The 21,439-nt window shown below is 43.2% G+C and overlaps 3 protein-coding genes across 7 annotated transcripts; 2 read left to right on the top strand and 1 right to left on the bottom strand.

The window, feature by feature from the left end:
• Nucleotides 1-1,284: 1,284 nt before the first annotated feature.
• rexo5 (RNA exonuclease 5) lies at nt 1,285-9,129 on the bottom strand. 4 transcript variants are annotated; one of them, XR_014118223.1, is made up of 19 exons: nt 8,699-9,129; nt 8,484-8,608; nt 8,249-8,375; nt 7,960-8,068; nt 7,542-7,652; nt 6,935-7,023; nt 6,707-6,822; nt 5,712-5,850; nt 5,457-5,551; nt 5,069-5,171; nt 4,898-4,986; nt 4,667-4,796; nt 4,338-4,457; nt 4,103-4,240; nt 3,615-3,707; nt 2,947-3,166; nt 2,288-2,534; nt 1,940-2,049; nt 1,285-1,636 (listed from the first exon to the last, which is right to left on the bottom strand). XR_014118223.1 is itself a non-coding variant. In XM_027031897.3 (19 exons), exons 1-19 carry the CDS (start codon nt 8,771-8,773, stop codon nt 1,585-1,587), a joined length of 2,253 nt encoding a protein of 750 aa, XP_026887698.2. In that variant the 5' UTR covers nt 8,774-9,127; the 3' UTR covers nt 1,285-1,584. The 4 variants fall into 4 exon arrangements, 2 of the variants coding, with proteins under 2 accessions (XP_026887698.2, XP_026887700.2); XM_027031897.3 differs by having other exon boundaries at nt 2,323-2,534; nt 8,699-9,127; XR_014118224.1 differs by lacking the exon at nt 2,288-2,534 and having other exon boundaries at nt 8,699-9,128.
• A 147-nt stretch (nt 9,130-9,276) lies between these two features.
• On the top strand, nt 9,277-12,491 carry LOC113591417 (ERI1 exoribonuclease 2). Its single transcript, XM_081701209.1, has 9 exons — nt 9,277-9,426; nt 9,559-9,620; nt 9,710-9,790; nt 10,213-10,340; nt 10,612-10,765; nt 11,213-11,313; nt 11,470-11,551; nt 11,781-11,869; nt 12,006-12,491. The coding sequence occupies exons 1-9, from the start codon at nt 9,404-9,406 to the stop codon at nt 12,489-12,491; spliced, it is 1,206 nt and encodes a 401-aa protein (XP_081557335.1). The 5' UTR covers nt 9,277-9,403.
• A 1,259-nt stretch (nt 12,492-13,750) lies between these two features.
• Nucleotides 13,751-16,475, top strand: thumpd1 (THUMP domain containing 1). Of its 2 annotated transcripts, none has more exons than XM_081701648.1 (4): nt 13,751-14,187; nt 14,407-14,599; nt 15,200-15,448; nt 15,601-16,475. In XM_081701648.1, the coding sequence occupies exons 1-4, from the start codon at nt 13,987-13,989 to the stop codon at nt 15,933-15,935; spliced, it is 978 nt and encodes a 325-aa protein (XP_081557774.1). In that variant the 5' UTR covers nt 13,751-13,986; the 3' UTR covers nt 15,936-16,475. The 2 variants fall into 2 exon arrangements, with proteins under 2 accessions (XP_081557774.1, XP_026887696.2); XM_027031895.3 differs by having other exon boundaries at nt 13,752-14,187; nt 14,407-14,569.
• The last annotated feature ends 4,964 nt before the right edge of the window (nt 16,476-21,439 follow it).

Below are 21,439 nucleotides of genomic sequence, written 5' to 3'. Positions count from 1 at the left end.
ATGAAAGTAAGATTGTGGCCTTTGGATCCAAAGGCCACAGACAGTTTGTCAGACGACCTCCAAACACTGAATTCAAATACACTCTGAAGACAGTGAAGTATGGTGGTACAGGCATCATGATCTGGGGATGTTTCTCTTACTGTGGTGTCGGGCCTATTTATCACATACCAGGGATCATGAATCAATTTGCATATATCAAAATACTTCAAGAGGTCATGTTGCCTTATGCTGAAGAGGAAATGCCCTTGAAATGGGTGTTTCAACAATACAATGACCCCAAACACACCAGGAAGCGAGCAGCATCTTGGTTCCAGACCAACAAAATTAAAGTTATGGAGTGGCCAGCCCAATCCCTGGACCTTAATCCGATAGAAAACTTGTGGGGGGACATCAAAAATGCTGTTTCTGAGACAAAACCAAGAAATGCAGAGGAATTGTGGAAAGCTGTCAAATCATCGTCGGCTGGAATACCTGTTCACAGGTGCCAGAAGTTGGTCGACTCCATGCAACACAGATGTGAAGCAGAACACTGTTCTCAGAAACAGTGGTTATACAACTAAATATTAGTTTAGTGATTCACAGCAACGCTGAATCCTAAAGATTTTTCAGTTTATACAGCAAATATTTGAGTTTGTGAAGAAAAATGCAGAATGCTATTTTTTAACAGCCCAATATTCATTTTTCTTAATTTTCTGTAAAATAATTTAAAAATTCATACATTTTTCTTCGTTTTGATTTAGAATATAGTGTGCAGTGTTCCCAATGCCTGGAAATAAAAACTATTATAAGGATTCTGAGCATTACTCGGATTATAAGGATTCTCAGCACACTGCTATTATTTTAAACACAACTGTATGTCAAAACGTCCTCGGGCACACAGTGCTGTACAAGACAGCGCAAGCCTCATTCTGAACAACAGCTGAAACAGCAAAGACAATCTCTAAGAAGGGCATGAGCCCACATGAAATCTGAAATGCTTTGAAATAAAAACTGGGATCTGTTATGTAGGCAGAGAAACAAATTGAGTGTGAACACGTTTGTTACGCCAAACATCCAGCAGTGACGCCTGTGTAGTGGTCCTGAAAGTGTGGATAGATTTCACTGGACCCCACCCCACTCTCCGGAGAGGTGTCAGTTGCCCCACCTGCTCAGATGTGAACACTCCCTCTTCGCTGAGGTTGGCTCTAAATCTGACACATGACTTCTCTTCTCTAGAGCATCATAGTAAATAAATCCCATATATCACATCTTTAACAACTTTAGCAGGGAGACACATCTCTACTATAAGAGACCAATTTTAAATTTTACTAGCAAAAGGTAACAAATGCATTACAATGTCTTTAACTTTGATAGTAAAACATGAACTTGGAGCTGCTCTGGATGTAATCTTATTTTGTGGGGTATTTGGTCCAAGACAGTAAACAAAGTGTCATTAGTAAAATCATCCTCATTTAAAAACAAACATCTAAAGGAAGGCCTTCCATGCATTCTTCGTTACCATGGCAGCCCTCAAGACAGCCCGGGAAAATGTGTCATCTGACCTTTCTGAGAGGTGAATAACAGCAGCACTGGGTGAGACTCCACTCACACCTGCTTCACCTCAATGAAACAGAGACCAGAATATTCCACACTGCCCCTGGAGAAACACACAAAAACAGGGAGAGACCTGTTAGAGATTTTAAAAAATACACAGCAGTGTTGTATAAAACAGGCTTGGATTCAGGGCCTTCCTCCATTTTTCCCCTGCTACCGCCTGCTGTCTGGTAGAGTGGATCAGTGCTGCTCTATCATCTGTTTTCTGGTAGAGTAGTTTAATTCTGCTCCATCATCTTGTCTGGTAGAGTGTTTTAGTGCTGTTCTAATCTCCTTCTGTCTGGTCGAGTGGTTCATTGCTGCTCTATCATCTGTTGTCTGGTAGAGTGGTTTAGTGCTGCTCTACCTCCTGCATCCTGGCAGAATTACAATGCTCAGGGTTTTGTCTTCCAGTGCCTTAAACATCTTCCCCACATTCCTGTCCAATGTCCTCATCACACGCTCCATCTCCCCATCCTACAAAACCCCCCCCCCATAAAACAGGTTAAAAAACAGCCAGCATCTGCCAAAACAACAGCATGCTACCATCTACTACAGTAGAGTCAACTGACTTATCTGTGTATGTTCTTTTGTGTCTATTTTGTTTATTTAAAGGTTAATGCTTTATTTGCATCTGAAACCTTAAAACACGACATTATCTGAATTATCAGTATGTTGAGCAGCGCTGGTACTATCCATGCAGTGTAAAACTGACCTGGGATCAGGTTGCAGTGCTTGATATCTGCTCACCTGTGTACAGGTGAGCCCAGAGGACTCCAGCTCCCTACCATCGCCCTCCCTTGGATCATCCGTTTCTCCGCCCATAACAATGGAGACAGGGTGTGTGTGTGTCCATGTGTGCATATGTGGGGGCGTGAGTGCATGACACACACTAAGCTTCCTGTTTCCAATCTCTGCCTGAGATCTGACAGCAACCAGTACACTCTCAGCACTGACAAACTCTGGACACACACACACACACACACACACACACACACACACTTCTTTGCTTCATTGCACTAAAACAATTAGGATTCCTTCACTTACTTCTCTAAATGAAAAGCACTTTTTTGTGTGGTTTCCCCCTTGAAGCATTCTGTCTTAATGGTGTCCTTAGACTCGGGGCTGGTAAACTGGCATAAGGATACTTCCATGGAGACAAGACTGTAAGTCACTCTGGACAAGAGTGTATGCTAAATTCTGTAAATGTACATGTAATGTAACCTGGGGGGGGGGGGGGGTGTCTCTAACTGTAAAAGTTGAAATACTCAAAACTCTTAAGGGAAATACTACATACTCATCATGAAATTACCTTTGTTCATTTTGAGAGATTGTGAGATACATGCCATGCAATTAATCTGAAGATCATCTTACCGATGTGTGCATGCCTCCTACATTTCCCAGAGTTCTTTGCCGGTGTGACAATACTGTCAATGGGGCCAAATGAACTGAAGACCTGGAACAGATCACCATAGGAATGATGATGGGGGGAAATCCCACCCACATAGATCATGTGACCATTCATCACGTCGCGCTGTAGCTCAGCCAGAGAAGCTTCCAAATCCAGGGTGGCCTCAGTGAGCGGACGCTGCGCCTACACGTCAGCACACATTAACACACGTTAACATTTACACACATTAACGCTGACACATTTTACTTTTAATGTCAAAACATATCACCATTAACACAAATATATCACTAACATTAACGATAATACATCTTTAACATTAAAATAAACACACATTAACATCAACAAACTTTACCATTAATGTCAACACACATTAACACACCATTAACACTAACGTCAACATAAATTAATGTGTAAACACATTAATGTCAAAACACATTACCAATAACATCAGCACACATTACCAATAACATCAACACATCAACATGTTAACAGACCAATAACATTAACGTTTCCATAACATTAACAGTGTTACCACAACATTAAAACATCACTGTGTGTATGTGTGTATATATGTGTGTGTGTGTGTGTGTGTGTGCGTGTGTGCGCGTGTGTATATGTGTGTATTTCCTACCTTTATCATTTGATTGAGTTTTTGGTGTCCATTGAGAGAGTGCAAAGCAAGCTCAGCTCCTTCCAAATGCTTAAACTCAACCCGTGCATAAAGCTAGAGAGACATAAATAAAGAGCAAGGCAGTGGTAACTCAGTGGTGAAGGTACTGCACTTGTACTCGGAAGGTTGCTGGTTCAAGCCCCACCACTGCCAAGTTGCCACTGTTGAGCCACTGAGCAAGGCCCTTAACCCTCAATTGCTCAAGTTGTACTCAGTCATAATTGTAAGTCACTTTGGATAAAAGTGTCAGATGAAAGAAAGAGACATGCAGAGAGACACACATATAGAGAGAGAGGTATGATTTTACTTTATTATAATTTGTCACATTTTTTATTGGAAGGAATTATGTCATGTTTTATAGAGAAAAAGTATGTGTGAAAGCTGACAAGTGCACATGTGTATAGGCACTCACCCTGTTTGTGTTTGTGTGTATGTGTATAAGTACTCACCCCGTGTGTTGTCTGCACAAGTCTGATTTTCCGCAAGCCTCCATAATGTCTGAGCAGAGTGTGGAGGTTCCTTTCTGTGTAGTCACGTGGTAAAGGACCCAAGAACAACACACACATCTGCTCCAGCCTGTCCAACATCTTAAACACATACACAGTAAAAGACCCCCGAACAACACACACACCTGGCCTAGCCTGCTCGACATTTTAAACACACACATACACACACACCGTGTACCTGCTGGAGGTGACTGTCTTTTCTTTCTTCTGTAGATTGGTTAAGGACGTCACTGAGTGAGGAGAACTGAATCACACTGAGAGAATAAGTCTGAGCAATCCGCCTAAACACACACACACACTTCAGGGAGAGAAAAAGAGAGAGATAGGGAGAGGGAGATACAAAGAAAAAGGGGGACACACTATTGATCGTTTAGTTTACTATTGATCAATGTGTTTTAAATGCTCAATAGTAAACTAAATGATCAAAAACAAGAAGAAAAATCAACATGCCAATAAGTTAAATACATTTAAATAAATAATGAACTTAACTGCTCCAGAGAGACCCACCTCCTTATCTGTGTTGCAGCTATGTCTGCGCCACACCTGACTGGAGGTCAGGTTGTCACTCTTGGCTGATTTGCCCAGAAGAAGAACTGATTGGCCATCCTTATGCAAGGCCTGTCCAAACCTGAGAGGGCTATGAGTGGAGGAGAAGGGGGAACTGTTGCTGAGTGTTTGTTTCCAGAGGGGCATTATGGAGACACACGTTACAGAGAGGGGAGAGTTTTAGAGATGCACCTTATTGTGTGATTGTGTAGTGATTCGTTTAAAGCCTGCTGGGGTCTGGGAATCACTCCCCATAGATCCTCCAGATGGTAGTGAAGAACCTGAGAGAGAGAGATTTTAGTGTGTTGTTTAGTGTTTAAGTGTAAAACTGTTTGTGGTATTGTGGGTAGTGTAGTTCTTTACTTGTCGTGGTCCCTTGCTGATGAAGTACTGAACCACCTGCAGAGCAGCACAAGCATCTTCACAGGGGTCATGACCTGTCCTCTCCTCAGTCTGAATCTCTCTCCTCACGCGCACACACACACACACACACACACACACACACACACACACACACACACACACACACACACACACACACACACACACAGGGGTCATGACCTGTCCTCTCCTCAGTCTGAATCACCCTCCTGACACGCACTCTAAATTTTTAAATAAGCAGTTATAAATAAATAATGTTTTTTTTTCCTACTACACAATATACTAAACAAATTCAGTATGAACCAAACTTATTCTCTGTATGTATGGTATGTGGTGTGTGTGTAAATATGTGTGCAGGCGTAATACTTACTTTAAAATGACCTGGGCTAAATACTTCAGTTTGAATCTCTGCCCAAACTCTCTGCGGTAGAGAAGAGAAGAGTCTATCACATGAGGGTGGATCATCTGGTAAATACAGACACACAGAAACACACACACACACACACACACACACACACACAAACTACTAAATGAAGAGGCTCAAACGTGCAGGTTCACACACCATATGGCTGCGTGACAGTCACAGGAACACAAGGAACTGATCTGGTAACACTTAGAAGCTCACCTTCAGGGCACGGAGGTCGCTATCGAGGGAGTGGCCAACCAGGACCGCATCCCGTGGCAAAAGTTCCACGAGTTTTGTTTGGACATCTTGGAGGCGAGTGGTTACTGGCTTTAGAATAGCCTGGGTGATGCCTGAGAATCTGTAGTGAAGATAGACGACATCTTATTCCTCTGATTAACTGGTTTGATAAGGTTGAACTGTCTCAAGTCCTGCCCACAGACAGGAACCAGGACCCCTGTGGCTCAAGATGTCTAGCAACAACAACCATAAAACGTCAATAGCTCAGGGCTTATCACTCCTGCCTGACCATCTGACTTACTGCTCCCTTTACCAGGACATCATAAAGTGTCATAAATCTACAAATTGTAATGTAGGAACCTTCCAGCAGCTTGTTAATATTACTATGACTGTATGAACTATAACTCTAAATTCCATCAGGACAACTGAAATTTTCCATGCACATCCCAATGACAAAAGACACTTCCACATGAATTTATTCATAAAATCTATCAATATGCATTATCTATTCATTTTTCATAGGTCCATGGTGCCACATGATGAGAAGAAATTATGATATATAATATATGATATCATATATATATATATATATATATATATATATATATATATATATATATATATATATATATATATATATATCATATATCATATATTATATATATATATCATAATATATGATAATAATATATGATAATATATCATAATATATATCATAATATATGATAATATATGATATATATATTAACTTTTTGTGATGGACCTCCTTAGAATGCCTTAAAACAATCTTGGTTAGAGTGGTATTCTAATTTCAGGTAGATGATAAATAATTACATTGCCAATCTTGCAACTTTTTAAGACTGCAGTAGTTGAGGACAGGGTTGTGTGTGTGTTATACTTTGTGCAATACTTGATGATATCGTTGAATTTGTGTGTGTGTGTGTGTGTGTGTGTGTGTGTGTGTGTGTGTATTATACTTGGTGCAGTAGTTGATGATAGGGTTGGATGGTTTCACCAGTTCATCCAGCACACAGCACCCTCTGCTGTCTACCACTGCCACACGGGTTAGCTCAGTACCAGCCTGTGTCACACACTGAAACAACACAAAACATATTTCAAAAAGGAACTAAAGTAGCATCTTACTAATGACTATTTACTGCAAATGGATTATGGGTACTGTAGTCCAAGGATTATCAGGGCCTCACCATCTCACAATCCAGTCCATACAGAGGACTGCTATCAGTCACATGATCATCAGCCTGGGTGCACACAAAGGCCTCGCAACCCTGCACACCTGCAAGGAATTGTGCGCACAAAACTGAGAAATCTTTATCTTCATAAAACATTTATAACATGGTAATACTACATGTGTTGCTGATGCAAGTGTGCAAAATCTGCATATTGCATTCATAAGTCAGTTGTGAATGTGTGAAAGAGGAATTATGTAATTATGCAGCAGAAGCTGTAATTATAAACATGACAGGAAACTCCTCTCACTCTCTGTAACCTCACTGTAGTTGTTTCTCTGTAACCTCACTGTAGTTGTTTCTCTCTGTAACCTCACTGTAGTTACGTTTCTCTTTGTAATCTCACTGTAGTTACGTTTCTCTCTGTAACCTCACTGTAGTTGTTTTTCTCTGTAACCTCACTGTAGTTAAGTTACTCTCTGTAATCTCACTGTAGTTATGTTTCTCTCTGTAATCTCACTGTAGTTATGTTTCTCTCTGTAACCTCACTCTAATTATAATCTCTCTCTCACTGCACTCACTTGAGTTATAATGACTCACTGTAGTTACAATGTCTCTTTCTCACCCTTGACTGGAAAGTTTTTCCTGATCATCTCCTCCTCAGTCAGCAGGTAGCTACTCAATCCTCTCCTCTTCAGGCCATACCTCCTCGCTACAGGGTGCCATATAACATCAGCTACACCCACACCCAAACACACACACACACCCATGAATTTTAAAGTGCAATCTGTATGATTCACAGAGACAGACATTTGTGCCTATGTTCATATGAAGTGTCCCTAACCCCAGAATCTGCATGGTGGTAAATCTTCAGGAAAAGGCTATAGCTAAACTCTACAAGAGGACATATTTCCAGGATCCAGAATTGGAGCTAAACTCTACAGAGTGGTAGATCTCAAGGAACAGATGGCTATTCCTCTGCATTCTTGAATCTCTTAAATGCTTATACTATAAAACAGATCTGACCCTGTGTGACCCCTGACCTGTAGGGGTCGTAGTCTGGATGTCTGGATGTGAGTCCTGAGGATCTGGTAGTTCAGCACTGAGGAGTGTAGAGACCAGATCACACGAGGAGGGCACTAGAGTGCATCTCTATGGAAAGAAAGAACATGGCGAATGTTAAAATATATACAGACAACCATCAAAAAGAAAGCATAATCTGTAAATTTATTATTGCCAATTTAATCATATTTAAATTCAGTAACAACATAACCATCTTTTTTCCTCACTGTTTAATCACTGCCAGCATAGGACGTTTTTGTGAGCACTTACAGCAGTGTATGACCTCCTGAGCTGTTTGAACTGGGAGTAATATCTGTAAAAATGCAGCTGCGTGACACCCTCCAGGATCACCACGTGCACCCGCGCCACTCTGCCCTGACGGTGGAGCCGGCACCAACTGGTGAAAGCGGTAATAAACGGGGAAAAACAACAAACTCCTCATCACGGTGTTGTGGTCTGGACTGGCTAACCGGCGATGCGCCTACAGGGCTATGACGCAGGGTACCTGGGCTTGTCCACGCCGTGTCTTTTCCCGAGTGAGGCGTAGAGCAGCAGAGCGGTCAGCTCGTTCAGGGTGACGGGCTCGCGGCGATGCTCGCGCGGCCGAGTAAAGCGAGGCGCCTTCTGCGGCTGTCGAGGAGCACGTGACACGCGTTAGCTCGTGGACGTCGCTACTACAGCCGCACACGCGAGCTTTAAAGTCGTGTGTCCATTGCTCACCTTTTCCTTTTTATTACCGATGGCGGACAGTGGAGAGTCGGCTCGCTTCCTTTTACAACTGGCTGATTCTTCCATGATGCTCAAGCGTCCGTGAACTCAGTCCCAGTCAAACACTTATGACATTAGTAACACACACTCTCTCTCTCTCTCTCTCTCTCTCTCTCACACACACACACACACACACACACACACACACACACACACACACACGCAGCAGCAGCTTGTCCGCCAGAAAATACACTTAACCTTAGTTAGTTAGCTAACCTATGTAGCCAGGCTGTAAATAGCCTTGCTTTACTTAGAGGTTCTGATATCATGCAAACTAGTAAAACGTGTTACTGTATTGTTTTTCTAACTTATAGACGCCTTGAGCAGTAAGCAGAATAAACAGTATCTACCGGGCAGAACTGCACGTCCATGTGTTTATCGATCTGTCGCTCCGGGTTGATTAGTTTACTACAGACCAACACAGTAGAGCCCAGAACACCGGAAATGACGCAAGGCAAACCGGGACTTTTAAAAATCTATCGCGGGTGTTTATAGCTATTCTATGATACGTTGTGAATATAGTTTAAGACGTTTAATTACGTTTTGAAGAATGAAATCTCTTCTTTTAAACCAGAGATTATCTATAAACAAGTCAGAAAAGGTCTCGTACATTTCTGAATGATATGAATGTGTTTAATGCGCCTGTAGCTGACAGATATGTCAACAAAGAGACTGGCTCGGTAAGTCGGCTGGCGATCTGGACTCTCATTTATGTTGGCATTTACTTTAAACTTAAGGTATAATGAAATAAATGATCCGACCATACATAACTATGGTAATAATCACTGTTAGTTGACTCGTCTTTCCCACAGAGAGCTCGGGCTGATTAGACAACGCAGTCAGCCTTCAGGTGGGGAGAAGAAGCCTGGCTCAAGTAAGGACATCCGTTATGCAATCCTGCCGAAACTACATTGTTTGCCTGAAAATGTATTAACAGCATTTTCCCTTGTCTTGTTTATACAGAACAGTTGTTCTCCTACCTGATCGTTATCGACTTTGAATCCACTTGTTGGAGAGAAAAGAACAACTATGGTCAAGAAATCAGTAATACAATTTCACTTCTTTGTATCCCAAATAACAGAATATCTCTCAGTGTAATTCAGCTCAGTTCACTGCGATAAACATATGATGTCATCAGAAAAAATGTGTACACAATGGATAATTCTGTCTGAATCAGTACAGTGACTGGTACCTGAGTTTATCACAGGTGTCTGACAAGAAGTTAATTTGAACGTAGCATTTTACGATGACCTAAAAAATTCACAGTTCTGCTGTGCAATAGCTTGACTGTGAAGTATATCAATGTGGTAAGAGGAGTGTTTAGTATCTCACTGTGTGTTACTGTGGTCCATGAAACTTCCTGTTCAAAGACCTGTTGTGTATTAGCTTGAATGTGTGATATAAGTGTGGTAAGAGGAGTGTTTATCTCAGTGTGTGTTACTCTGATCTCTGAAACCCCTGTGCAGTCGAGTTTCCTGCTGTGTTGATGAACACGACGAGTGGTGAGATCGAGTCAGAGTTCCACTCCTACGTCCAACCACAGGAACATCCAGTCCTCTCTGCCTTCTGCACGGAACTTACTGGAATCACACAGGTAAACACCCCTCCACAGCTCCCATCTGAGCACAACTACACGGGTGTATTTGTGAGTTTGTGTTTGTTTGTGTGTGTTTGTGTGTGTGTGTGTGTGTGTGTGTGTGTGTGTGTGTGTGTGTGTGTGTCTTTTATGGCAATGGTAATCACAATTATTCAGGAAATACACATTGAACACCGTAAAGTGTCACAGTAATCACAATTGTTGAAATGAGGCCTTTTTGTGGATTTAGTTTCTAAGGTTTTTGTGAATGTACATGGTTGGTCCACAGACACAGGTTGAAGCAGGGGTTCCTCTTAGGATCTGCTTGTCCAGATTTGTCCGCTGGCTTCATCAGCTGCAGCATGAGAAGGGCATGGTCTTTGTGACTGACAGCAAACACTCTGTCCCCTCAGCACACCTCTGTGCTTTTGTCACCTGGTCAGGTAAAAAAAATAAAACAATTCTGAATTTCTTTAGCAAAGATCTTGAAGTTTGTTTACTGATGTTTTGATTCTGACTGAGATCTTGAAGTATGCTTACTGATGTCATAATGTTTACTGATATGCTGGGAGTGACTTAAATTGCAACCTGGAAGTGTGTTAACTACTGTTTTAATTCAGATTAGGATTTAGGAGTATGTTTTAATTCAGACTGCGATTTGGGGCTATATTTTAATCCAGATTTGGATTTGGGAGTATGTTTTAATACAGATTTGGTTTTTGGAGTATGTTTTAATTCAGACTGGGATTTGGCAGTATGTTTTATTTCAGATTTGGATTTGGGTGTATGTTTTAATCCAGATTTGGTTTTGGGAGTATGTTTTAATTCAGACTGGGATTTGGTAGTATGTTTTAATTCAGACTGGGATTTGGGGGTATGTTTTAATTCAGATTGGGATTTGGGAGTATGTTTGCTGTATGAATGTAAGCGGAAGCAAATCAATAAACCTGGAGTTCTAAACAGCTGGATCGACCTTAGAGCCACGTACAAGGTAAAACTGCGCGCGCGCACACACACACACACACACACACACACACACACACACTCTGATACACATGCAAACACACTCTGTCTCATGCCCACTCCTATACAAGACACACACCATGTTTGCTGCTGTGTCAGTCGAGTTGCTGCTTCTTTGCTTCAGGGTTTTTACAGCCGTAAACCTAAAGGCCTCAACGGTGCCCTGCAAGACTTGGGCATTGAGTTCTCTGGACGTGAACACTCTGGTACACGTGTACACACACACACACACACACACACACACACACACACACATACACACACAATACAGATACGCACACACACACAATATTCTTGTTGTGACATATTCTACAAATCATTAAAATAATATTTTTGTGCAACGTGAGATCATTCCAAGCAAGTGGTGTGTGTATGTGTGTGTGTGCGCATGTGTGTGCGCGTTGTGTGCACGTGTGTGTGCGCGCGTGCGTGTAGGTTTGGATGATGCACGGAACACAGCCCGTCTGGCCTGGCGTATGATTATGGATTGTTGTGTGATGAAGATCACCAAGTCTCTGAGCAGGGTGAGTGGGTCTCCCTCAGGTCCTCTTCATTCCCCCAGAGACCTACACAGGTGACTGCAGACCCAGGACCAGCTTTACCTAGGCAGGAGTTCAAAGTCAAAGTTAAACTCTCCCCATCTCTTCTCCTTTCTGATAGCCTCAGCTAAAGTCCAGTCCACTGTACGGAGATGTGAATGTCCATAACGGAGCCAGCGATAAGAGAGAGAAACAGCCATTACCCTCAGCAAACCGGACCAGCAATAGCTCAAGTTCAACCACACCTGTGACTGCATGTCAAAGTTTAGTGTCTCCACGCACCATGCTAACCTCCTTCACTATGCCAGTGTGTGTGAACACACCCCAGCTGGGTCTGACCCTGCATCACTCCACCTCCAACATGACCTCCACAACACACACTTCAACCCTGGACCTGACCCATAACCCTCCACCCCCAGACATGTCCCCTGACCCTGAAACACCAGGCTGCAACTGGCCAGAAGGCTTCCTGTCGGCGGAGGTTGGGGAGTCAGGTTCCTATGATGATGTGCTGTTGGAGGATGAAGCAAATGTTACAGGGGACCAATCCCATGCACGCATCATTTCCAGTGCCATTCCTGTCCAGGACAGGCACACATGTTTCTAAAAACACACACACATTGTCCAGAACCCAGTGTGCCTGCCAGACTGAACTGAATGAGAGAGCATCTGTACTGTGTGAAAACGTCATTACTCACCCTGCAGGAGATCCACTTCCTCTAAGCACAGATAGGCCACACCCCTCCAGACCAGCCTCCACCTTTGCTCCTCCTCTTCCACTCCTTGATCCATACAAATCACTAATTTACCGAGGGCTCCCTACAACTACATTTCCCAGAATCCCTTTGGCCATCTACATGGACCGATCAAATCAGTCTTTTGAGAGGTCCAGGGCATCAGTGAGAGGATTGTTCCATGTTCCTTCCTCTCTTCTTTCATCTACTGTCAACAAGTCAACCAACATATCCTGTTCTGTGAACCAATCATCACATTATGTCTGTTCTCATATGCAGTCAGCACTCTCCTCTTGTTCAGTCAACCAATCGGCTCTCTCTAACCATTCTGTCAAGCAATTATCTAGCTCTTCCTGTTCCAACCAATTAGCTCTCTCTTCTTCCTCCAATAAGTGGTTGTCACTCCCACCTCACAGAGGCAGGGCTAAAATAACATCTCCACTGTGTGATTGTGGACGGAGGGCAAAACATTTAACAGTGTGTAATGGTGGGCCAAATCATGGCCGAGCATTCTACAGCTGCACGGTGCGTAAGAACAATGCTGCTGGCCCCACTCCCCACAATGGGTGTGGCTTCTTTAAGTGGGAGTCAGCATTGATTGAATCCTCACTGGGACAAACCTCCATGTCTGTAAGCTCCACCCTCACCCGAGCAGCTTCCAGAACCTTCCGCTGAATTCTTTTAACTGCTGCTCTTCTCTGTCTCTTACTATCTGTCTCTTTGTGTCTCTCTTCAGCAATTCCTATCAGTCTTGCTGAAATTGGTGGGGGGTATGAACAATTTGAGAAATTGTTGGGGAATTTTATTTTTAGAATTGTATTAAAATAATGAATCAGTGGGGCAGCTGTGTGAATGATTTTGTGAACTGTGTTGATTTGTATTTCTCTTTTATGTTTGAAAGTACGTTTTATTCATGTATGTTTTGAGTCTGCATATTATGAACTGAATTAAATGAAATAAAGTACCTTAGGTTAATTATTTAAATCGTAGGCATAACTTTTTTTGCTAAATAAATTCAAATAGATTTTCCAATTTACCTTCACTTTCGATTAATTGTTCATTGTGCTTTTTTTATTCTTCCGGGAAAAACGCGTTTTTCAATGAAGGGTGTCCTTGTTCGCCCACCGTAGAAGTATTGCGCACCTCGCGCAGCAGCAAGAGTGAGCGTTCCTCCGCCGCCTTACACTCGCGTGCGTCTTCAGGCTGGCGTGGTGGCGTTGCGGTGTTTGTTTTTGAAGCCCCGCACGCATGTGGAGGTGTGCCTCTCTGTCCGAGCAGAGTGTTGCGGCTGGCGGCTTGTGTTCTGTAGGAGCAGCAGCCTTTGGACACGTGTGGCATCACAGCGGTAGTTAACCAAGTCAAGTCAACATGTCGGAGCTCCAGGAGGCGAAGAAGAGGAGCAAAAAGCGCTATGGCGGGCTGAGGCATAAAAGGTTTAAGGGCTCTCGCGAGCTGGAAGTGGGCATGCAAGGTATCCTTATCACGTGCAACATGAACGAGCGCAAGTGCACATCCGAAGCCTACAGCCTGCTGAACGAGTACGCGGACGAGCTGTTCGGCCCCGAGGACGTGCGTGAGAGAACCTTAACCTTGCTTTTGAGTAATTACTAAAGCCTTTAGACTGTGAGTGTTTAGCGCAGTGCCAGGCACGCATGAGCACTTCGTGAAGAACGTAGTGATTGTCTGGAAGGTTGACTATGCTGTTTGACTAGATAAAACAGGGATCCTAGTGACTATGTTCATAGTCTGACATATCACGATATGTGGAACGTATCTAATTTCTCCCAGCTTGCAGACACTGAAGAGAGCCCCAGTGAGGAAGAGGAGGATGACGTGGAGGCTGCCCTGAAGAAGGAGGTGACGCAGATCAAATCGTCCACCCACCAGCGCCGCTTTATGGCGCTGGATAGTGGCGCCAATAACGTCGTCTTCATACACACGCACAACATTGGTGAGAGAGAGAGACACACACACAACATTGGTGAGAGAGGGACCCGCATGCACAACATTGGGGGGAGAGAGGGACCCGCACGCACAACATTGGGGGGAGAGAGGGACCCGCACGCACAACATTGGGGAGAGAGGGACCCGCACGCACAACATTGGGGAGAGGGAGAGACACACGCACAACATTGGGGAGAGAGGGACCCGCACGCACAACATTGGGGGGAGAGAGGGACCCGCACGCACAACATTGGGGAGAGAGGGACCCGCACGCACAACATTGGGGAGAGGGACCCGCACGCACAACATTGGGGAGAGAGAGAGAGAGAGAGAGAGACATGCATGCGCACACAGATGTATGTTAAGCGAGAAACGTCACCTTGCTTGAGAAGCCGAGTGGGGTAAGTGACTTCTCAGTGAGATGGAAACCCTTAATTGAAAGTGCTGATAGAAATGTTGCATAACTCTTCTGCTCTTTGACTTTGGTTTAAGTTATCCAGGTAATGGCGAAAGCCTGCTAACCAACCAGAACAGAACATCCCCACAAACAACAGATCCAGTTGTGAGAGCCTTTCCCCTATAGCTTGGTCAGATTAGGGTATCTTGTTTCAGAAACATGTCCCTCTCTGTCTTTCAGACCCAGAGAAGCTGGTCCACCACATCCTGCAGGACCTGCGTGAGACAAAGAAGAAGAAGTCTCGTGTGATCATGCGCATGTTGCCTGTGTGTGGAACATGCAGGGCCTTCCCTGACGACATGGAGAAGTTCATGAGCTCGTTCCTAGAGCCATGGTTCAAATCACCTCAGCAGGCCTCCTACCAGATCAGCTTCAAGTCTCGCAACAACAGTCACAGCAACAGAGATGATGTCATCAAGGCGCTGGCTGGTATGGGGTGGGGGCTGTGTCTCAGTATCTCCTCCAGGGGAACACTCATCTCAATGCCCTCCTTTCACTGTGTACTCCCATTTTATATGGTTATGTCTCATCATCATCATCATCATCTCTCTTTCTCTCCCTTCCTCTCTCCTTTCTCTCAGGGTTAGTAGGTAAGATGAACCCCAAGAACAAGGTGGACCTGACCAATCCAGAGCTGACCATCATTGTGGAGATTATAAAGACCGTGTGCTGCGTCAGTGTCGTGCGGGACTACATGCTCTTCAGGAAATACAACCTGCAGGAAGTCACCAAGGGCTCACCCAATCAGGAGCAAGGCCAACAGGAAGTTGTGAAGTGCGAGACCAATGTGACAGCACAGCAGAATCTGACAGAGAGCGGACGGAGTCAGGGAGGCTCTGATGGGGAGAAAAGAGGAAGCGCGGAGGCGACCACTGTTGCCCACGACAATGGGAGTAAAGAGGTGGAGCAAGAGTGATGGACAGGTCTGAAAGTGTGTTGTCCTGTCCCCCATAGCCTCCCAACACCTGCAGATTGTAGGGGGTGGGGCAAGGCAGTACAGGGATCAGGAACAGAACTTGTGAACACACACACCTTACAGAGTACTCTGTATGTGTTTTTATGTCATTCGGATCAAGTCCTGCTTGAAATGGATTTTAGGGTGATCTCGCCACTAATCCTGTAATGTATACTAAAAAGAGACTTGAAAGCGAACAGTATGGTTTAGGTTTTTATGTCAGGAAAGTTAGTTTGGTTTTGAATAAATTTCTGTTAGGAGTGTGTGTAGCGTTTAGTTTATTATTACTGAAAGAGCCTCCCATGCTACTGTTTGATTTTGTTATACATGCAGTGGCCCCTTGTGCGGAAGGGCTGTTTTCATTTCTTTTACTGCATCAGTTTTAATTCTTATTTTTAAAAGAAAATCTTTTGTAAAATAGTTGGATTACGATTATGATGTTGGCAGTGAAGTCCTTTCCTCCCTTCATCCAAAATAAACATGCTGCCATGTCCAGTCTTATTCAGAAGTGTGTTTTCATTGCTGTCTTCCTCCAAAAACTGCATGGATGGCAAACATACTCAGGGTAATTTTATCTCGTCTACCCTGTTATTCATGCAAAGCTAAGACTTGGTTTCACGGCAGCCTCAGAGTTCAAAAGGCTTGTGTATGATGAGCTGCGCCTCGCCTTGGTGGCCATGAGAGCAGTCGGATGTACAGTAGAGAGCTGAGAATCCGGACAGTTTTACCTGCCATGCCACAAGTGAGCTGTTGGCTCTCGCTTGATTCTTACAACAATGTAGCATTTCTTTCCTGATTTCGTTACTGAGCCTCAACCCGTCTCAGCAGCTATGGCTTCTCCCACCACCCCAGCCAACTACTTCCCGTTGCCCTTGACAACCATTCCTGTGTAAGATAGGTTTTGGACACGTACACTCTAGAACAACAGAAGGGGCATTCATTGCTTAGTTTTTGCTACTCTACTTATTCTGTTCCTCACTTTACAGCACATCTGCAAAGTATTCATAGCGCTTCACTTTTTCCACGTTTTGTTATGTTACAACCTTATTCCAAAATGGATCAAATTATTTTTTTATCCTCAAAATTCTACATATACACATACATATATATATATATATATATATATATATATATATATATACATACATACATTATATATACACACACATATATATATAAAATGTATATAAAAAATGTGTGTGTGTATATATATATATATATATATATATATATATATAATTACACACACACACAATACCCCATAATGACAAAGTGAAAAAAGTTTGTTTGGAATTGTTGCAAATTTATTAAAAATAAAAAACCAAAAAATAGATATATATCACATGTACATAAGTGTTCACAGCCTTTGCTCAATACTTTGTTGAAGCACCTTTCGTAGCAATTACAGCCTCAAGTCTTTTTGAGTATGATGCAACATGCTTGGCACACCTATTTTGGGCAGTTTCTCCTATTCTTCTTTGCAGAACCTCTCAAGCTCCATCAGGTTGGGTGGGGAGTGTCGGGGCACACCCATTTTCAGATCTCTCCAGAGATGTTCAATCAGGTTCAAGTCTGGGCTCTGGTTGGGCCACTCAAGAACATTGACAGAGTTGTCCTGAAGCCACTCCTCTGTTATTTTAGCTGTGTGCTTAGGGTCGTTGTCCTGTTGGAAGATGAACCTTTGCCCCAGTCTGAGGTCCAGAGCACTCTGGAGCAGGTTTTCTTCAAGGATGTCTCTGTACATTGCTGCGTTCAACTTTCCCTTGACCCTGACTAGTCTCCCAGTTCCTGCTGCCGAAAAACAACCCCACAGCATGATGCTGCCACCACCATGCTTCACTGTAGGGATGATATTGGCTAGGTGATGAGCACTGCAAGATGACATGACACTTGGCATGCAGGCCAAAGAGTTCAATCTTTGTTTCATCAGACCAGAGAATTTTGTTTTTCCATGGTCTGAGAGTCCTTCAGGTGCCTTTTAGCAAACTCCAAGCGGGCTGTCCTGTGCCTTTTACTGAGGAGTGACTTCCGTCCAGCCACTCTACCATACAGGCCTGATTGGTGAAGAGCTGCAGAAATGGTTGTCCTTCTGGAAGGTTTTCCTCTCTCAAAAGAGCAACGCTCAAGCTCTGTTAGAGTGACCCTTGGGTTTGTGGTCACCTCCCTGACTAAGGCCCTTCTATCCTGATCACTCAGATTTGGTGGTTCCAAACTTCTTCCATTTATGGATGATGGCGGCCACTGTGCTCACTGGGACCTTCAATGTTGCAAAAATATTTCTGTACCCTTCCCCTGATCTGTACCTGAATACAATCCAGTGGAAACAGGATGCACCTGAGCTCAATTTTGAGTGTCATGGCAAAGGCTGTGAACACTTATGTACATGTGATTTTTTATTATTTTTTTAATATATTTGCAAAAATTCCAAACAAACGTTTTTCACCTTGTCATTATGGGGTATTGTGTGTAGAATTTTGATGGGAAAAAATTAATTTAATCCATTTTGGAATAACGCTGTAACATAACAAAATGTGGTAAAAGTGAAGCGCTGTGAATACTTTCCAGATGCACTGTATATTGTTACTATTGTAGTGTCCGTTATCACCCAGAGGAGGATGGGCCCCCCCTTTGAGTTTTGGTTCCTTTCATGCTCTTCATGCTCAAGGGAGCTTTTCCTTGCCGCCGTCACCCTTGGCTTGCTCACTGGGGGCTTGGAATTGGACATTTGTAAAGCTGCTTTGTGACAACTGTTGTTGTAAAAAGTGCTATATAAATACATTTGACTTTGAAGAATATAAAATTTGGTATGTGGGCATAATATTGACACAAAAAAATATTTTAATAACCTGTGTGCTGCATTACCTAGTTTAGGGGTATGTGTTTGTCAGCATATTTTAACCATTGTGGATTAAGCTCTGTTGTCATCATCAAGCCGTCTCTCAACTCACACAGCCAGGTAAAGAACATCATCTCTGACACCTGTAGCCAACTCGCTGATTATAACAGCATATGTCTTCACACTCATGAGATTATAACTGCGTATGTCTTTGCTCTTATGAGATTATAACAGGGTATGTCTTCTTTTTCTCTTCTCTCAACAGACGGAATTCTTCTACTCCTGACTTCCAGCAATCCAACTACATGTCCGCTGGATCCAATTCCTTCCACTCTGTTCCAGACAATCGCAAGAGATCTGCTTCCTTTCATCTCTGTCATCATCAGCAACTCCTTATCTTGTGGATATGTGCCAACTGCATTCAAAACCACCAGGGTGGTACCAATCCTCAAGAAGGCCACACTTGACAGCTCCAGCGTTACCAACTACAGACTGGTATCACTTCTCTTTCCTCTCAAAAGCCCTTGAATGAGCAGTTTATAATCAATTGTCTTTTTTTCTCACCCAGAACCAGCTGCATGATCCCAATCAGTCTGGCTACAAACCGGCACATTCTACAGAAACGGCCCTCAATAGCAGTGACGGAGAAACTTCATGCTGCTAAAGCTGCCAAACTGTCATCTGTCTTGATTCTTCTAGACCTTTCAGCAGCCTTTGACACAGTGAACCACAACATTCTTCTCTCTGTTCTCTCCAGGCTTGGTGTGACTGGCTCTGCTTGGAGATGCTTTCAGTCCTATCTGGAGAGATGGTCCTATCAGGTGAAATAGAGAGGATCCACATCCAAACCGTGTAGACTCTCCACTGGTGTTCCACAGTGCTCAGTATTAGGCCCCCTTCTCTTCTCTTTGTATGCTCATGGTTTCTCCTACCACTGCTATGCCGATCACACTCAATTATTTCTTTCTTTTCCACCCTCTGACACACAGGTCTCCAGACGTATCTCAGCATGCTTGGCTGACATTGTATCATGAATGACAGCCCACCATTTGAAGCTCAACCCCAGTAAAACTGAGCTTCTGTTCATCCCAGGTACTCCCAACCCTTACCATGACCTCACAGTTTCCTTCGAGAACTCCCTGGTATCACCATGTGAAGCTACCCGTAGCCTGGGCATAACTTTGGACAACCAGTTGTCGTTCTCAACTCATGTTTCAAATCTAACCTGGTCTTGAAGATTTCTCCTTTAAAACTTATGACGGATTTGGTCCTTTCACTCGCAGGAAGCTACCCAGGTGCTTGTGCAGTCTCTTGTGATCTCAAAGCTAGACTACTGCAACTCACTACTTGCTGGTCTTCCTCTAAGAGCCATCAAACCTCTACAACTTGTCCAGAATGCAGCAGCACAACTGGTCTTCAATCTTCCGAAGTTCACAAGTTACTCCACTGCTGCGCTCCCTTCACTGGCTTCCATTAGCTGCATGCATCAGATTTAAAACCTTGATGCTTGCCTACAAAGCCAAAAATGGACCAGCCCCTTCATACATGAGGTCAGTGGTCAAAGCCCGATCTGAACCTCGGGTACTTCGAACCTCTAGTACGGCTCGGCTTGAAATACCTTGCTTCAGGTCTCATGGACAACTAAAGGACAACTGAACCTGCTCTCATATTGACTGACTAAATTAGTACTTATTGTAGGGTATTGTTTATTATGTTGTTTTACAAACTCTAGCACTTATTGTTTGTTGCACTTATCATTGTTTAAGATAGACCTTATGTATTTGGAATTTGGACTTCTAGGTATCAGCATTGATCCATGTATTTATATATTATTGCAGTTCATTGGTATGTTGGACTCTAACCTACTGTACTGTACTAGGATGTATTCTAAGAGTAAATGACAAAGCACTTTTGTAAGTCACTCTGGATAAGAGCGTCTGCTAAATGCCATAAATGTAAATAACAGGGTATGTCTTCACTCTCACGAGATTATAATGGCATATGTCTACACTCTCACGAGATTATAACAGCACGTCTTCACTCTCATGATGGCGTACGTCAACGTGGTGTGCCAGTGGCACTGACGGATGTACTGTATTGAGCCGGTAAGTTGGTTTGCACAGAGCTGTGTTAAGTTGAACAAGGCTAATATGTGTCAAATCTAGAAGGCACAAAAACAATCTGTGAAATATCCCCCTAATGAGGACAACTATCAAATTGAGAAGGAAAAAATATTTTGAACGAGATATTGTGATAAAGGAAATTATTCTTTCTGAGCATGTGAGTTTCACATTTTCACTTGTGTCTGGGATATTTAGATACATGTTAAAACTTGAAAAAAACCTATATTTTTCACCTTGTGTGTTTGCATTCTCTAGTTTTGACATTAACGTGACACCATACTAATATCTCACCATGGCAGATTCATTAGTCATGTGAACCAGAAATCTTCCCATGTCTTCCCATAAACCTGTTTGGAGCTCATTTTAGATCTATAACTTGTTTGGAGCTCATTCTAGATCTGCAACCTGTTTGGAGCTCATTCTAGATCTGCAACCTATTTGGAGCTCATTCTAGATCTGCAACCTGTTTGGAGCTCATTCTAGATCTATAACCTGTTGTGAACTCA

This window comes from Electrophorus electricus, chromosome 18 (assembly GCF_041902795.1).
Source record: "Electrophorus electricus isolate QZ-2024a chromosome 18, ASM4190279v1, whole genome shotgun sequence".
In the NCBI taxonomy this organism is placed as follows: Eukaryota; Metazoa; Chordata; class Actinopteri; order Gymnotiformes; family Gymnotidae; genus Electrophorus; species Electrophorus electricus.
Note: the sequence above shows the minus strand (reverse complement) of the source record. Positions and strands in the feature narration are given on the sequence as shown.

Bases quoted from the DNA above. Each gene is read 5' to 3' on its own strand.
- rexo5 (XM_027031897.3), bottom strand. From the start codon at position 8,773: ATGGAAGAATCAGCCAGTTGTAAAAGGAAGCGAGCCGACTCTCCACTG. The intron at 5,552-5,711 runs GTGAGCTTCTAA...TGTATTTACCAG, and splicing joins GCGACCTCCGTGCCCTGAAG to ATGATCCACCCTCATGTGAT. The intron at 2,535-2,946 runs GTAAGATGATCT...GTGTGTGTCCAG, and splicing joins TAGGAGGCATGCACACATCG to AGTTTGTCAGTGCTGAGAGT.
- LOC113591417 (XM_081701209.1), top strand. From the start codon at position 9,404: ATGTCAACAAAGAGACTGGCTCG. The intron at 9,427-9,558 runs GTAAGTCGGCTG...TCTTTCCCACAG, and splicing joins TCAACAAAGAGACTGGCTCG to AGAGCTCGGGCTGATTAGAC. The intron at 9,621-9,709 runs GTAAGGACATCC...TTGTTTATACAG, and splicing joins GGAGAAGAAGCCTGGCTCAA to AACAGTTGTTCTCCTACCTG.
- thumpd1 (XM_081701648.1), top strand. From the start codon at position 13,987: ATGTCGGAGCTCCAGGAGGCGAAGAAGAGGAGCAAAAAGCGCTATGGC. The intron at 14,188-14,406 runs GTGCGTGAGAGA...AATTTCTCCCAG, and splicing joins AGCTGTTCGGCCCCGAGGAC to CTTGCAGACACTGAAGAGAG. The intron at 15,449-15,600 runs GTATGGGGTGGG...CCTTTCTCTCAG, and splicing joins TGTCATCAAGGCGCTGGCTG to GGTTAGTAGGTAAGATGAAC.